We start from the raw sequence: 16,984 nt of genomic DNA on the forward strand, positions 1-16,984 counted from the left end.
ATCCAGGCCTGGTGTGACCACTCACTGGCCAAGGGCATGTCCTGCCACCTCTCCAGGATCCCTGGGTGGCATATCAGTTTGTAAAGTGGTTGTTTTCAAGAGTAGCATACAGAAAAAGGCAGGTGCTCTCCAGATCACCTGGGGCAGCCAGTGATCAGGGCCAACTCTGAGGAGAAGGTCTGGGACCCGCAGGGCTCCACAGCCCACATCAGCCTTGGTGGAAATTTCTTGGCAAAGGAGGTCCAGCTGAGCACCCAAGGCTGGTGGGAGGGAAAGAGGGAGGTAACAGATAGCCCAGGCTCCTCAGGGGTCACCTCCAGTTGACCCCACCTGTGAGCTGCTCCAGCTGAAGTCTTGAAGTCCAGCCTGTTTCTTGACCCCTGGGCTTTGGTTTCCTCATCTGCACGATAAAGACGATCTATCGTAGGGTTGGTGTGTGGATCTAAGGAGATTCACGTACTTAGCACACAGTCTGACACTTAAGGAGAGCAGGGTGTTACTATCATCCTTAGCCCTGTCTCCTGCTCAAGGCCCCATTCATCCTTTTTCCTCCCAGCCTCTTCCTCCTCGTGAGAAGCGCGACAGCGGGCCTGGGGCCAGGAAGGCTCCTCCACGCTCCACTGCCTTCCGCATATCAAAGGGTGGGGCGGGCCAAGGGGTGGGACCAGCCTTGGATATGGGTCCCTCCACCAACCAGGAGGCTCTCCCCAGCCCAGCGTCTCCGCACCAGCCCTTCCTGTCGCCAGGGCCCAGCTGCCGGCGGCTGGCACTTGACCTTCGGGGGACCAGAGGGCAGGCGGCCCCCTCAGGTGGTCCCTGCTGGGGGAAGGACCAGCACCGCCATCTAGGGTCCCTGGGGGAGCCAGGTAGGAGAGTCAGCAGGGACCCTAGTCTCGGTGCCTGGCACTGGGCTAAGTGTTTATGCGCATTATCTCATTTGGTTTTCAACAGTCCCAGGAGATAAGGACTGTCTTTATCTCAGTTTTGCAGATAAGGAAACCGAGGCGCGGGGAGGTTAAGACCCCACCTCTAATGCCCGTGCATGAGTGGAAGCTGGCCCTGCATTTGGGGCTACGGTAGTTAGGCACTCGTCACCTGACAGCTCACAGTGCAGGCATTCATGACTGCCTGTGGGGCTGGAGGAAATCGGTACCGAGGATGCAGCGAGGACATGCAAAGCCAGAGACCTGCTTGCAGAACCTAGCTCAAGGTCGGATGCAGAACAGGAGCTGCCTAGAACTCTGACTGCTCATTCCCTATCCAGCGCTCCGTCTACAGGTAGGTTGACTTCTCACGGCCAGTGGGGGGCCCTGAGGATCAGCCAGAAGCAGCAGGGGCGGGGGGGGGGGCTCTCCCACCTCCCCACCCTCCAGGAGACTCCTCAGGAGGCACGTCCTCTGCACTGCAGGGTCATTGAGAAGCCCCGGGTGAGGTACTCGGTGAATGTCCAGTCTCTTATGGATGGTGACTGGGTCCCCAGGAAGGTGTAGGTGGACCAGTCATCCCAGGCAGGGCACCAGCATCAGCCCCTCTCCCTCCCCTGCCAGGCACTCAGCACAGAGGTGCAGCCAAGAGCAGCCTGTCTGGGATGGAGCCACACATGAGAGTGAGGGGCTGCTGCTCCTGAGAGGCAGGGCTGAGCCTGCCCTCCCAGAGGGTGAGGACAGGGGTGGGGGATTAGCCCAAGCCCCCGGCAACTCCAGCTGGGGTGATAGCAGCCTTTTGCCTCTGCCTTTGCATCTCCCAGAGGAGCTGGGAGAAGAAGGCTACCAAATTCCAGAAGATGCTCAGCTCTGGCTGGCCCTTGCCGTGGCCATCAGTGATGGGACCAAGGACTGAGCCCAGATAGGCGGGAGCCAAAGGAAGGAGATGGGCAGCTGTTCAGTTCCGCCTTAGGTGCAGGTGCCATGAGACTGTGGAGCCAAGTCCTTGCATCTTCTTGAGAAGGAGAGAGCACTGGACAGGGAGTCAGGGGCTTGATGTTCCAACCTAGCTGGAGGGCTAGAGAAAGTTGCTCCCCTCCCTGGGCCAGTTTCCTCAGCTGTAAAACGAAGGAGCAAAAAATAGCCATTGCTCCCAAACCTGGTTGGGCCTCGGCTCCAGGTTCCCAGGTCCCGGCCTGATGCACTGAATCGCACTCTCAGGGTGGGACCCTGGAACCAGAGGGCTCAACATGCAGTCAGGTGAGGGAACCACCAGACTGGATCATCTCTAAGGTCGTGTGATTCTATTCAGCTATTATGTATTGAGCAATTACTACGTGCCAAGCCTAAGAACCCTGAGAGGTAGGGCCTATTATTGTTGCCGCTTCACAGCTGAGGAGACTGAGAGTCAGGGAGGTTTTGTTCGTTTTTTGTCTTTTCAGTTTTTTGGCCGTGCTGTGCGGTATATGGGATCTTAGTTCCCCAACCAGTGATTGAACCTGCGCTCCCTGCATTGGAAGCTTGGAGTCTTAACCACTAGACTGCCAGGGAAGTCCCCAGGGAGGTTTTGAAGCTTGCCCACCGTTACACAGAGAGTAAGAGCCGAATGAATGTGCAACCAGGGCAGCTGTGCCCGGTATCTGTCTCCCTGCTGCATGTAACCTTGTGTGAGCTTTTCCCATCCTCCGCTGTGGCAGGCAGCCCCTGCAGAGGGTCCTGGGGTAGGAACCAGAACCCACTTCTAAAAGGTTGGGGGAAGAAGGCACTGCAGTGGTCACCTAATCCAGCTCCTCTTTGAGAGATGGGGAAACTGAGGCACAGAGATGGAGTGACTTGCCTGGCGTCAAAGGGCATGTCAGCAGGCAGTGGGTCAGATGGGAGGCCCTGCATGTGGCAGCTCACTCTCTGGTCTTCCTCCTGCCTCTGCTCTCGCCCTGCACCGTTAACAGTGGCCCCCTGCCAGGCTCCATTTCTATAAGGCAGTCCAAAAGACCAAGAGTGGCTCTGACCAGCCCACCCCCTACCCTCCACCTTCACTGCCCCCTCCACCCAGGACACAGAGGCCAGATGCCTCCCCCTGCCACCATGTGGGGCTCCCCACAACCCCGCCCCCCAGCTCCTTTTCCAACTCCATTTGTCACTTTTCCCCTTCAGTCCTGGACTTCAACCACCTGTTTCAACTTGGCTCACGCTGTTTCTTCTGCCTACTCCTCTTGGTGAACTCCACACATCCTTCAATACTCAGTTCCAACATCCTGCAACTCTCCCCTCTCTGAGTCAGAAACAGAATGAAGTCACCACCACTGCTGGCTCCCAAGCCTATGGCAGCCTTTGCTAATGGATCATGGCGCCCTTTCCCCAAGATCCTGGAGGTGCCTCTTAGTCTTGCTCAAAGCCACATAAATCAATGCGGCAGGACTAATGGATCAGGTAACTCAAGAATGCAACAGCACTGTCAACCCCATCTCCCACCAGGCTGGCATATCCTCTTTGGTCCCAAAGTACCTTGTATAAACCCCCATCTTGACCTGGGCTCTGATCATTTCCTTCCCTGTAATTTACCCCATTAGTCAGGGCACGTTTTCTCCAGCACCTAGTACTGGGTGTTGTGAGCTGAACTGTGTTCCCCCACAACTCTTCGTGAAGTTCTAACCCCCAGTATCTCAGAACGTGAATGTATTTGGAGATAGAGCCTTTAAAGAGGAACTTAAGGTAAAATGACTTCATGTGGGTGGGCCCAAATCCAATATACTGGTGTCCTTGTAAGAAGAGATTAAGACACAGACGCAGAGACTGGACCATGGGATAACCATGTGAGGACACAGCAAGAAGGCGGCCATCTGCAAGCCAAGGAGAGAGGCCTCAGAAGAAACCAAACCTGCTGACCCCTTGGTCTTGGACTTCCAGTCTCCAGAACTGTGAGAAAATCAATTTCCGTTGTTTAAGCCACCCAATTTGTGGTATTGTCTTATGGCAGCCCTAGTAAACTAATACACTGGGCCTAGCACATGGGAGCCACTCACAAGCACCCTTTGGAAACAACTTCAGATAACTGTGAAAGAGCCCTATGGGTCAGCAGGAATGCACCCAGGAGAGTGCAAAAGGGCAATGGTGACGGGCTTCAGGCAAGTGAACAGGCCCGAACGTTAACTCACCTGTGTCGCCTGCACAGCAGGCCAGGTGGAGCCCCTGTGCAATAATTACTGTCAAACTGGCAAGTGAGGGCCTGAATTCCAGGAGGGGAAAGCAGCATGATTTGTTCCCTGCAGGACGGGAATGTTTTTCCTTTTCCAGAAGCAATAAAAACCCAAGTGGATAGAAGAAAAACAGACCAAACCAAATTTGGGTGTTTCTTTTGGTTTTTTTTTTAAGAAGTACAAAATCTAAGCATATACTTTTCTTCCCACTCCCATCCCCACCCACCCCCAAGCCCACTCCCCCACCAGTCCCAGTCTGTCCAACCACTGTGGTCAAACTACCCATGTTACTGCAGCTCACGTTGTGCTCTGCAGAACACTGGTCGTTCTGGGGGGCGTCTAGGAGTGGAGGGACTGCCCCAGCCCTGACTTCAGCCAGGGAGGCCACCCTTAGCTGTTTCAAACACTGCTTCCATGAAAGACATCACTTGGAAAAGGGATCCTTGGCTAAAACAAAGCCTGAATACTAGTGAAGTAGCAGGTGAGGAGGACACCCCACGCTACAGGCCTGATTCCTGGCTGGAAAGGGGGCAGCCAAGGCCATTAGTAGAAGATGCCCAGGTGAGTCCCCTCCAAATCTTCTTGCCAAAATTCAGGGCAGCCACTGAGCTGTAGGCCTGAGCTCTGGGGAGGGCTTTCATCACTGAGCTGGAAGGCGGGGCCTGGTCCCTGGTCCTCCGAGCTGGGCAGCACCTCTGCACTGTGGCTCCAGCATCCCCACTGGGTCTCAGGCTGGAGTCTCTGGCATGCTGGGCGGGGCAGGACAGGAGGGGTTTCTGGCAACAGACAAGGCTCTGGAGACATAGAGATTCCCTGAGAGAGAGAAGAGTAGTGGGTTAGTGGGCCACTGCCTCATGCCCTGAGATCCTGAACCTGGATGTTCCCCATAGTGTGGCTGGTAGCTGCTGAACTGCCCTGGTGCCATGGATCCAGTGAAGCAAAGTGGTTTAGAGTACAAGCTCTGGAGATATACTGCCAGGGTTCAAAACCCAGCTCTGCCACTCACTAGCTATGAGAACTCAAATAACCTCTTTTAGTCTCAGTTTTTTCGTCTATAAAATGGTGATGATGATAATAAAACCTACTTCACAGGGTTGCTGGAGGGCTGATGAGTTAGTTAATCCATGTAAAATACCAAGAATCATGTTGGGCACACAGTAAGCATTCAATAAATTTTGGTTATTAATATGCTCTTTTATGGAAGCTTGAGGAAAGCATGAAGGTCACCAGATCCAAGCCCATCTACTTAGAAAGCCCCTACCCCTGGGGCAGCCAGGCCTCCCTCCCCCTTAAACCTTGATGGAGCACTTGCAAGGAATTTCCTGAATTACCTGAAGGCCCCTGCTACCTTCCACCCTGGACTCTGAAAGCAAGTCTGAAGATTCCCCCCTCTTCCACATGACTGTGAAGGCTTCTAGGTAGAGATGGTGGTGGCCTTAACTTCCCAGGGCCCCCACCTCTTTCCCCAAGGAGGTTAGGGTCTTCTTCATCCTCCCTTCAGCTTTCCATCCCTAACCAGGGTTGTATTAGGTAAACCCGGGATCTAAAAAGCATAAGATTCTCCGCAGACTAGAGCTTACTCACCCCCTCCGTTTCCAATCGAAGCCTGGGGGCCACTCCGAGGGAAGCAGAGAGAGCCTGGGCGCGTACCTGGTACACTGCAGCCAGCTCCATTGCGGGGGGCGAGGTCCAGGGCGTGGCCTGGTCCCGGGGCTCTGGGGGTGTCTGCGTTCCGGAACAGGCTTGGGGCGGCGTCCAACGAACCGCGTCAGGGGCTCTCCCTTGGGACAGCTGCGGGGGCGACTGCATCCCGGGGCAGTAAGGGAGTGTCACCCAGGGACCCATATCAGACACCCTGCTCCCCAGGCGCTCGGGCGCCGCTAGGGCTCCGGGACAGACGGGCGGGGACCCCCAGGACACCGTGGCGCTAGCGGCTGAGCCAGGGCCGCACCCTTGCGTCTGCGTCTGCGCCTGCGCCTGCGCGGGGCCGCCGTCGGGGCACAGCGGGCAGCCTCGAGGGAGCACTGCGTCGCTGTGCCGCCGGCGCCGGCGCTGCAGGCTCTCCTCGCTGAGGCCCAGCACGGCCGACAGGTGGCCGATGTAGCGGATGGCCAGACGCAGCGTCTCGATCTTCGTCAGGCTCTGGCCGGCGGGCGCCACGGACGGCGGCAGAAAGCGGCGCAGCTCGTGCAGGGCGCGGGCGAGCGTGCGCATGCGCAGCTTCTCGCGCTCACTGGCGCTCTGCCGCTGCCCGCCTCCTGGCCGGCTCCGCGCACGTCCAGGTGCCATCGAGGCGGCCTGTGAGGCGCTGCGGGCAGGGGGCGCCGGCTGTGAAGGGCCGCGGGCACGGTCGCAGGGGCAGGAGCCCGACGAATCAGAGGAGGAGGCCGGGGACGTCGAGTCCGAGTGGCCGGTCCAGCCCCAACCCTGCGGGAAGATCCAGTGGTCGTGGCCGAGGAGGCCCTGCAGAGGAGGGGACTGGGCCATGGCCGGGGCTGCGGGCTCTGGGAGGCTGGGCCGGCCACCTCCAGGACTGAGCTTTTATCTGGACCAAAGGTGCGAGGTGGACCCCTGCCACGTTACAGAGAGGTGTCAAAACCCACAGAGCCCAGGGAAGGTCTGGGCAGGGGGTGTCCTGGGAAAGCGGGCCCATTTGCGGAGGTGTGGATTCTGACTCCTCGGGGGCTCTAATGGAGGCCCCTGCAGCCCGGGAAGTGTGGGAGGGACAATTCGCATCTGGATGGAGCTGCTAAGCTTCTCACTGTGTTCCCACCCACTCCGCCTCATCCACTGCTCCGGTGAGTGCCCGGGACCCTGACAGTGGTGGGCAGTGCCATCGTCTGGGGGCGGCCAGGCTGTCCCTCAAGTGACTCAAGGACCCCCGCAAAGAGTGGCCGCCTCCCTCATCACCACCCTCCGGGAGACTGTACCCAGTCACTCCCACCCAGTGCCTACAAGTGTGCTGGATAAGGCGTCAAGACAGACCCTGAGGGACTTGCTCACAGTGATGGCGGGAGAGGGGTTGGGGAAGGAGGGGACATACGGGTGGACCGTTACTGGGTTCCCAGAGCCCGCACTTGCTGCTTTGCTGAGTGACACCGAGAAAGTCATCTCACCGTCCACAGTTAGTTTCTTTCCCTGAGAAATAGTACAGAGCAGCCTGAAGAAGAGGCATGGAGCGTAGTGAGTGATGAAAATGGGGGAATGTGGGCCCCCAGGCAGGCCTGAGGCAGACCCTCTTTATTTGCTGTGTTACCTTGGGCAGTTCACTTAACTCCTCTGAGGCTCAAGTTGCCTCATCCCTGTGGCAGTAAATAAAATACCCACCACCTAGGATGGTTGCTGGTACCAAGTGAAACCATCCATGGGACCACTTAGAATGAGCCTGGCAAGTGGGCTAAATGTTTGCTGCTACCATTTTATTAAGAAAGTACTTACATTTCAAGATGCTTGTAGGCATTATTTAATACATATTTATTTAGCAGCTGGTAAATGTCAGGCATACCAGAGTGAACAAGATAGTTGTGGTCTGTGCTCTCATGGGATTTCAGTCTTGTGGGAGAGAGGAGTAAACGTTATGTAATTAGTAGCTCCACCACTAGCTAGCTGTGTTGCCCTTGGACAGCTCTGAGCCTGAACTACAGCTCTTAAAACAGGAGTAGTAATTATAGTATCTGCTCACAGGACTGTTGTTATAGTCTTATAATATAACCTTTGATACAGTGAAGTTTAAAAGTAAAAGCTCCCACCCCTCAGCAATAATTACAATTTAAAGGTGGTATCAGTGTTCTTCGTAATCTTCAGAGAAAAGGCTGAACTCAGAGGGACTGTCATGCTCTGGCCACAGAGGCGGAGAGGTCACAGCTGGGTCTTGAACAATGGGTAGGACTTGGGTAGGGAGAGAGGCAGGTGGAGAGCATTCTGAATGTGGGAACTGCATAAGCAAAGGCCTGGCAGTGGGATTTCCCAGTGTGCTTCAGGAATGGTGTGCAAGGGCGGGGTGATGTGGAGAGCAGGAGCTCACCTTGGCTGGGGCCAGGCTGAGAAGTTGTATTTTACTGCCAAGGCAATGGGAAGCCAAATGGACTTTTCAGCAGAAGTGTGACATTAAAAAAAAAAAAATCAGGGGCTTTCCTGGTGGTGCAGTGGTTGAGAGTCTGCCTGCCGATGCAGGGGACGTGGGTTCGTGCCCCGGTCTGGGAGGATCCCGCGTGCCGTGGAGCGGCTGGGTCCGTGAGCTGTGGCCGCTGAGCCTGTGCGTCCGGAGCCTGTGTTCCGCAACGGAAGAGGCCACAACAGTGAGAGGCCCGCGTACAGCAAAAAAAAAAAAAAAAAAAAAGAATCCGCCTACCAATGCAGGGGACATAGGTTCGAGCCCTGGTCTGGGAAGATCCCACATGCCACGGAGCAACTAAACCTGTGCACCACAGCTTCTGAGCCCGCGAGCCACAATTACTGAAGCCTGCGCACCTAGAGCCCGTGCTCCGCAACAAGAGAAGCCACTGCAATGAGAAGCCCACGCACCACAACGAAGAGTAGCCCCTGCTTGCTGCAACTAGAGAAAGCCTGCGCGCAACAACAAAGACCCAACGCAGCCAAAAATAATAAATAGATAAATAAATTTATTTTAAAAAATTAACTTTATTACACAAATTACATAACTAATATGTTCTCTTTATAAGAAATGGAAACCTGAAAGATAAAGCTGGAGTCCCTGTAACCCCTCCCCAAAGGTCATGTGTCCTTCCAGACTTGGTCCCTGTGCACTCACATAAACATATGTATCCTTAGAAAACACATAGTATAAATGAGGTAACATTATGGCAATTTGCCTGTAACTTGCTTTTTTTTCATTCAACAGCGTATCTGAGATCATTCCATGTCAGGATATGTTTAGCTGACTCATACTTGGTCTTAGTTGATTTAAATGTTCATCCATTTAAATCATAGTGGATAATTTTAACTGGAAAAAAAATTAAATGGCAGGAGGTACAAATAAACCTTCAATAATGAAATTACATCACCTTCTCCTCAGAACTTACTTTTTTAAATATTGGAGAAAATATGCCCAAGTTATTACTCTAACGTTATGATGAAGTAATAATTGACATTGAATAATGTTGGTCAGGGCAACTGTTTTTAGTTTATTCTAGCTGCTGTGAATGAGGAGGGGACATATTTAATCTGTCCATCACACAAAAAGAAGGTGGAACCAATCAATAATGGCCTTGATTTCAAACAGGAAAGAAGCAATTAGTCATGCAATATTTCATGATCTGAAAGGGTTTAAACCAAAGTTAAAAAAATAATAATCCTTTCTCCTAAGGGGAGGGAGACTTAGAAAAGTCAATCCCACACTTTTTACGATTAAAATAATGGCAAATCATTATTTGTCCAAGGCTGCACAGTACTATGAAGATCTTGACATATTGTACTATCAGGAAATTTATATATATGTAATTGACAGTTGTAAACAAGATTCATCAGTTTTCATGTATATTTCTTTTTTTAAAAAAATTTATTTATTTATTTGGCTGTGCTGAGTCTTAGTTGCAGCATGTGGGATCTAGTTCCCTGACCAGGGTTGAAACCTGGGCCCCCTGCATTGGGAGCACGGAGTTTTAACCACTAGAGCACCAGGGAAGTCCCTCATGTATACTTCTTCATCTGGATTCTGAAGTGTCAGATTGCTGTGCTGTTGATACTGACTGTTCCAACTCACCCCTTTTCACTGCAGTATAATATTCCACGGAGTGCTCACACCATAGTCCCTTATTGATGTACCTTTAGCATGGTTTTAGTTTTTGCCAAAGAGTGCTGCCTTGTGCACAGGCAGCTAGATATGGAGTGGTGAAATGGCCTTGTGATTCCCAGGAAGGTTCTGAATATCCAGAATCATTCCTCCTCTCCCCCCACCCCCTACTCATTAGAGCAAGCCTGGAGGGATTTCCTGTGAAAGGATTTGGTGAATTATGAGAATTCACTGTCAGCAGAGCTCTGCATACTATCCTTTCTTCTCCAGGATAGCTTGGCCTCCTTCTGTCTTAGTTTGGGCTAGCCCTGGCGCCCAGGCCTCAGGCTGACTGTGGGATGGCAGAGCATAAGTTCTGGGAGGTGAGGCCCTGGAGCTGGTTTGCTGTGGCCCCTGGCTCTTCACTGGGCCCCTCAGCCAGCCTCCGGGAGCACAGGGGCACACTGTCACCAGCCCCACTCACTTAGCACAGGGAGACAGTATGGCTTAATGGTTAGGAGGCTGGGCTATGGAATCAGACAGATCTGGGTTTAGAGTCCCAGCTTCATCCCTTCCAAGCTCTCAGAACTTGGGCAGTTTAACCTCAGTTTTCTCATCTATGAAGTGGGGATCCTGATTTCCAGGGCAATTGTTGGGACAGAGTAAGATAATGCATGTTGTAGAGCTTAGAATAGAGCCTATAAGTCTTGCTTATAGTAAGTTCAGGGGCAGCAGAATGGAGTGGGTAAAGGACTAGATTGGATTGTGGGGAAGAGGGCCAACATCTTTAGCCTTGGCCCTACAAGATGATTCCTTCCTTCCTCACTCTAGCACCGGGCCTCAGGCATCCTGCCCTACCCTCTCCTCCATCTTCAGCCCTTCTTCTCCGGGACCCAGCATGGGGAGTCCTCCTCAGCAGGGCACTCCAGCTCCTGGCCTGTGGCAGGGGTCACCAGAGCTGCAGTGCAGAGGCAATGGAAGAGCTCCAGGTGCCTGGAGCTGGAGCTTGGAGCCGCAGCCGACTGGCCCAACCAAGGCTAGGAAGTGGAGGATCTGAACCAGCTTCTCCTGGTGGGCTGGGTCCTGGCTCAGGTGCTTTTCCAGCTTATCTCTGGCCCTGGGACCCTCAGGCATTCCTCCCTGTGTGCTCAAACCAGCCCCAGGTGCTGCACAAACAAGCTAGGTCTGGGCCCAGGCCGCAGGGGCTTCCACTTGAGCAGTCTCCACTTCTCTTTCATCTGACTCGCCTGGTAGAAGGAGGGATATTTATGGCTGTGTGCTGTTAGATAAGGTGATTAACTTCTGAGCCTCAGCCTGATAGTGACACCAGGTTTACCCCTTCCTTCCCGTGATAGGAGGAGGTGGAAGCTAGATCAGGGAAACATGGTCAGTAGAATATTCACCAGTGTGGCAGACACTTCTGGTTGCCCACACAGCATCTGTTACAGCCTCTATTCTTCTTTCTCCCTTAATAACAGGGCTCTGTATTATAATGGGTGGTGATATGCCCAGCTGAAAAACTATATTTCCCAGCCTCTCTTGCAGATGGAATGGCCAAGGAGATTTATTAGAATATTGTTTGGGGCTTCTAGGAAAGCTCTTTAAAGCAGAGGGGTACACTCCTGTGGCTCTACTCCCTTATATTGTCATCCTGGAAAATGTGATGGCTGGTGCTTCAGCAACCATTTTGTGACCCTCAGGCAATCTCAAGGACAGAAGTCACACCTAAGGCTGGTGGAGCAGAAGGAAGCCTGAGGCACTGATAACAACATAGAAGTGCCATACTGGCCCAGAAAAGTCTAACTCTAAATTTCTTTAATGTGAGAGATAATAAATTACCATCTTGTTTAAGTCATTGTCAGTTTGGGTGTGTGCTTTGAGCAGCCAAACATAATTCCTGTTCACATAGTAAAGAAGTTCAGGGCTTCCCTGGTGGTGCAGTGGTTAAGAATCCATCTGCCAATGCAGGGGACACGGGTTTGAGCCCTGGTCCAGGAAGATCCCAACTGCTGCTGAGTAACTAAGCCCGTGCACCACAACTACTGAGCCTGCACTCCAGAGCCAGTGAGCCACAACTACTTAGCCTGCGTGCCACAACTACTGAAGCCCATGCGGCTAGAACCCATTAATTAAATAAATAAATTTATTTTTTTTTAAGTTATTAAAAAAAATTCCTAGATTATCCTTGTCAACAAATGGGGTCATGTGAGCTTAAGTTAAGTGAATTCATAACAGATTCAATGTTCCCACAGTTGAATGGATGGATGTTCACCTAGAAGAAGGTCTCTAGTGATGTGCCACCAACTCTATTCCCAGCCTCGTCATGGGCAGCATTATGATCTTTTAAATTAATTAATTAATTAATTTTAATTTATTTATTTTTGGCTGTGTTGGGTCTTCATTGCTGTGCGCAGGCTTTTCTCTAGTTGCGGCCAGCGGGGGCTACCTTCGTTGAGGTGCACAGGCTTCTCATTGCGGTGGCTTCTCTTGTTGCAGAGCACGGGCTCTAGGTGCGCAGGCTTCAGTAGTTGTGGCTCGTGGGCTCTAAAGTGCAGGCTCAGTAGTTGTGGTGCACAGGCTTAGCTGCTCTGCGGCATGTGGGATCTTCCTGGACCAGGGCTCGAACCCATGTCCTCTGCATTGGCAGGCGGATTCTTAACAACTGTGCCACCAGGGAAGCCCCAGCATTATGATCTTGAATGAAGATATGAACTGATCTAATTGGGGGTAAGATCCAAACCCAAGAAGTTAACTGGGTAACAGTCAGGATCTAAAGAGATTCTGGCAGGCTGGAACAACTGATCGGATCTCATTACTAATAAGGTAGAATCAACAGAGCCCTATGTACCTTCCCTCTAAGTTGAGGGTTAGGAGACATCATGTAACCAGCAGCAGCTGTGGAAAGGGCATGGTAGTCGTTGCCTTCTAGGCACCAAGGGCATGAAAATCAAATGTGATCCCATTCACGTTTGCAAGAAACGGGATCTTCGATCAAGGAGGCAGTGGTCTCTTATTGCCTATGCGGGGTAAGTGGTCAAATCTGGGGGCCACAGTTTATGAGGGCAGGGGATAAACCCTAGCTCAGGAGAGGGAGGTTAGTGAGGGGCTTGAAGCCAGGTCACCAGAGAAATAGCTGAAGGACTTGGGAATGTTTCATCCAAAAAGGAAAAGACATAGGGGATGTGAGAGTTGTCTCCAGATGCCTGGAGGGGATACTCCAGGGAGAGTCTGAAGGCCTTTCTAAGATCACAGGGGCTGTCCTGTGAGGGGGTGAGTGGCCTGTACATGGATGTGGTTGAGAAGAAGCCAGCTGAGTACGTGCAGGAGCTGGAGGGGATAGCTGCTGTCGCCTCTGCCAACACTGACAAGTACCATAAGACAGGCGTTTGGACCTGATGATCCCTGAGGTACTTTCAGAGCTGAGGCCAAGAATCAGAGAGAGGACAGGAGCTGCCCCCTGGGGAGTCTCAGGGCGAGGGAGCCGCAGGAGACCTTGGCTTCAGGACATCTTGGGCGGGGGTAGGGCAGAATAAGGCCTCACATGTGCTTCAGCGCTCATGACACTCCCACCCCTGTTCTTCTGTGTGCCGACAGCTCAGGCTCAGCTGGGCCTGCTCTCAGGGCCGGAACCATAGGGCCACGTGACCTTTGGCTCAGCTCGCCGGTGTGGCACCAGTCAGCTTGGCACTACGAGGCAGGCAGTGTCCACATCAGTATTCCTATTATACAAGTGAAGAAACGGGGGCCTCCATCCCATCAGCCCCTGATCGACTTCCCAGGGCCTTGCCCCAGACCACCAGTCAGATGGGAAGGGCAGAGGCCCAGGCTGGGGTCAGAATGTGCTCCCTGAGCGGGGGCCCTGCGAGGAGTTGCAGAGGGCATGGCCTCTGTTCAGCCTGCTCTGGGTGGCTTAGCGCAGGCCTCACCTGTGTTTGTTTACCCCCAGCCCTGCTCCAGGAAGTTCTCCACCCGCTCTTTCTTCCTGGGCAGGTGGTGCAGGGCCCTCGGGAACAGGCCCAAGGACGTGGAGCCAACTTAAGGGCTGGCCTCTGCCCCGTAGGTTTTCTTTCCCTTCCTTCCCCTTGGGTCCCTGCCAGGCCCTGGGGGTGGTCAGGCTGTGGGAACATGGGAGGAAAGGGGGCTGCACGCAGGGGCCGTGTGGTATTCTCATTACCAGCCAGAAGCGAGGGCCAGCCCAGCCTCCCCCTTGGCCACTGTGGCTGCCTTCACACCTCCCGTCTGCCTGTTGACACAAGGCCGCCTCCCCCAGGGCAGAAGGTGTCGACTTGGGAACGAGGGTGTGCAGGGGCCTCCAAAACAGGCGGCAGCAGGTCCTCTCAGAATCCCTGGAAAGCCCTTCTGGGGTGGGGGTGGGAGGCTGCAAGTCCCCATCCTGGGAGGCCCAAGGAAAAGGCAGAGCCTGTGTCCCTGGAACGGGGAGCGGGGTGCAGGGGGGCCTGCATGGGCCCCTCGCTCCGGGAGCCCTGAGTCAGCCTGCCTGGATACTCCCCTCCCCTGGCCCCAGGGGCTGGTGCGTGACTCTGGGCACAGCCAGGGAAACCCGATGACCAGGCCCTGCCAGGCAGGCACCATCAGTGTCACCAGAGGCTGACAGCCACCAGGCAAGGTCACAGAGCAGCCCCTGGAGCTGAATTCACCCTGACCGGGCCTCAGTCTACTGGTCTCCGAGCATTTCCACACCACACGGCACCCAGCGCTGTGCCTGCAGCAGCCTGTTCAGTGCTCAAACCCCAGGCCTGACAGCCTGCTCTTCCGGGCCCAGAGAGGCCACTTCCTTTGCTTTAGGTCCCCCAGAACCAGAATTCAAACCCACAAAGGCCATGCACCCCATGTTCCGAACCAGGGGGCTGAGGCTCCAGGGAGGGAGGAGTCTCTGCTGCCCTCTGGGAACTGAGAGTTGGAGGAGGAAAAAGACAAATTGTCTCTGAGTCTGTGGGGCCCTGGTGTGCGGGGTGCCCATGGACGACAGAGCGGAGCCACCTGGCCAGGTGATCAGTGCGGGTCCCAGGAGGAAGGGAGGGACTTGAAATTGTGGATTTTCTCCACGTGGAGGTGGGGCATTTCTGGCCGGGGGGAAAGGTGTGAGCCCAAGTCTGGAAGCAGGAAGCCCAGGGCTAATTTGGGTGATGCCAAGTGGTCTGGAGCCCTGGGTTGGAGGTGGGGAGGGTGGGAGGGGTGTGGACAAGCAAGTGGGAGCCGGGTGGGGTTGGAAAGTCCTGCTGAATGAGGAGTTTGGACTCTTAGGGAGGCAATGAGACCCACAGAAATTCTGAGGAGGGAGAGGGGTTGGGAGGTAAAGAGCTGGAGGCAGGAAACCAGTCAGGAGACTGCGGTCACATCATGGCAAGGGCTGACTAGACTGGGGCACGGGCAGGGGCGCTGGGAGTGGGCAGAGGATCCGATAGGAGGGAACGTGGGAAAAAGGGGGAAGGACATGGCCACTAGTGGCTGGGGCCACAGGCATCTGGAGAGCTGCCCAGCAGGCCGGGGGCATGGAGGTGGACTCGACGTTCTTCCTCCAACAAGAAGGCTGAGCCAAGGAGGCTGGTGTGGAAGGGCCTGCAGAGGCCCCAGGGCTGCCTGGCCCTTCTCCTTGGGCAACAAGGCGCAGTAGAGGTGGCTCAGGCCTAGGACCATCCGTGCCTGGGCTCAGTCCCCATCTGAGCCTCAGTCTCCTCATCTATGAAATGGGTGTCCTTGCCAGGAGGATTAGATGCAGCATCAGGTGTTCAGCACGTGGGACTTCCCTGCTGGGGAGGAGTGACCATCTGTGGTCCTGCAGCTCTAGGGAGGGACAAAGGAGGAGAATGAGTGGTGCTCACTCCTGCAGCCTCTGCGAGGGAAGACCCAGCCTCCCCATCCTGATCTCCAAAAGCTATAAGGGGGCTTGGGTCCGCCAGCTCTACTACTGGAATGCAAACGAGGGAAGGGGGCTGCAAAGTCTTTTCCTTCCTCCCTCCCTTCCTTCCTTTTCTTTCTTTTTTAATTTATAAAAGCAATGCATAATCATTACAAAGAAGTGAGAAAATACAGACAATCAAAAAGAAGGGAATTTTAAAGCCCCCTCTTCCATCCACCCGGAGAGAACCAGGTTAACATGTTGGTCCATATCTCTGCATCCTAACCTTTTCTGAGCATCCCTACAAGTACAGAGTATGGAGACAGAGGCATTGAGGGAGCATGTTGAGTTCTTTTTCCCATTTTCTGAAGCTTCTGGTAATATGTATTCTCTTTTTAATAACAGCTTTATTGAGATATACTTCACATACCTAATAATTCACCTGTTTGAAGTGTACAGTTCAATATTTTTTATGTTACATTTAAAATTCCTTTAAATTGTGGTAAAATATATATAACATAAAATTTGCCATCTAAACCATTGTTAAATGTGCAATTCAGTGGCATTAATTACATGTGCAATGTTGTGCAACCATCACCATTTCTATTTCCAAAACTTTTTCATCATCTCAAGTAGAAACTCTGTACCCATTAAACAAAAACTCCCCTTTAACCCCAGCCTCCAGCCCCTGGTAGCTTCTCATCTGCATCCTGTCTCTATGAATTTGCCTATTTTAGGTACCTCTCATATAAGTCTAATCATACAGTATTTATCCTTTGGTGTCTGGCTTATTTCATGTCATCAAGGTTCATTCACAGTGTAGAATGTGCCCAAACTTCATTCCTTCTTATGGTTGAATAATATTCCATTGTACATTTATACCACATTTTGTTTATCCATTCATCAGTTGATAGACATCTGGGTTGTTTCCACTTTTTAGCTATTATGAATAATGTTGCTATGAATGTTGGCAGACAAATATTTGTTCTAGCCCCTGCTTTCAATTCTTTGGATATATAAAGAGCATGTTGTTTTGTGACCTTTTCTTACTAATGTATGAATAACTTTTCCATATCAGTAGCTGTATTTATTTCTGTAATGAGATTTTTTAAGGCATGCCTAGTACTCCATGGTGTGGCAGTTACAGTTTAGGTAACAAATTCTCTAGCATATACTGAGATGCCTTAAAGTTTTCCACATAGGTGTATCCTTATACCTATATTTTTTAAGTTATTATTATTTTTTTACATTTATTTATTTTATTTATCTTATT

The 16,984-nt window shown here is 52.7% G+C and overlaps 1 protein-coding gene across 1 annotated transcript; it reads right to left on the reverse strand.

The window, feature by feature from the left end:
- Window positions 1-4,367: 4,367 nt before the first annotated feature.
- Window positions 4,368-6,607, reverse strand: MESP2 (mesoderm posterior bHLH transcription factor 2). Its single transcript, XM_049706113.1, has 2 exons — window positions 5,705-6,607; window positions 4,368-4,933 (listed from the first exon to the last, which is right to left on the reverse strand). Exons 1-2 carry the CDS (start codon window positions 6,605-6,607, stop codon window positions 4,664-4,666), a joined length of 1,173 nt encoding a protein of 390 aa, XP_049562070.1. The 3' UTR covers window positions 4,368-4,663.
- Between the last annotated feature and the right edge of the window lie 10,377 nt (window positions 6,608-16,984).

This window comes from Orcinus orca, chromosome 2 (assembly GCF_937001465.1).
Source record: "Orcinus orca chromosome 2, mOrcOrc1.1, whole genome shotgun sequence".
NCBI lineage: Eukaryota > Metazoa > Chordata > Mammalia > Artiodactyla > Delphinidae > Orcinus > Orcinus orca.

Bases quoted from the DNA above. Each gene is read 5' to 3' on its own strand.
- MESP2 (XM_049706113.1), bottom strand. From the start codon at position 6,607: ATGGCCCAGTCCCCTCCTCTGCAGGGCCTCCTCGGCCACGACCACTGG. The intron at 4,934-5,704 runs GTGAGTAAGCTC...TCTCTCTCTCAG, and splicing joins TTCGATTGGAAACGGAGGGG to GGAATCTCTATGTCTCCAGA.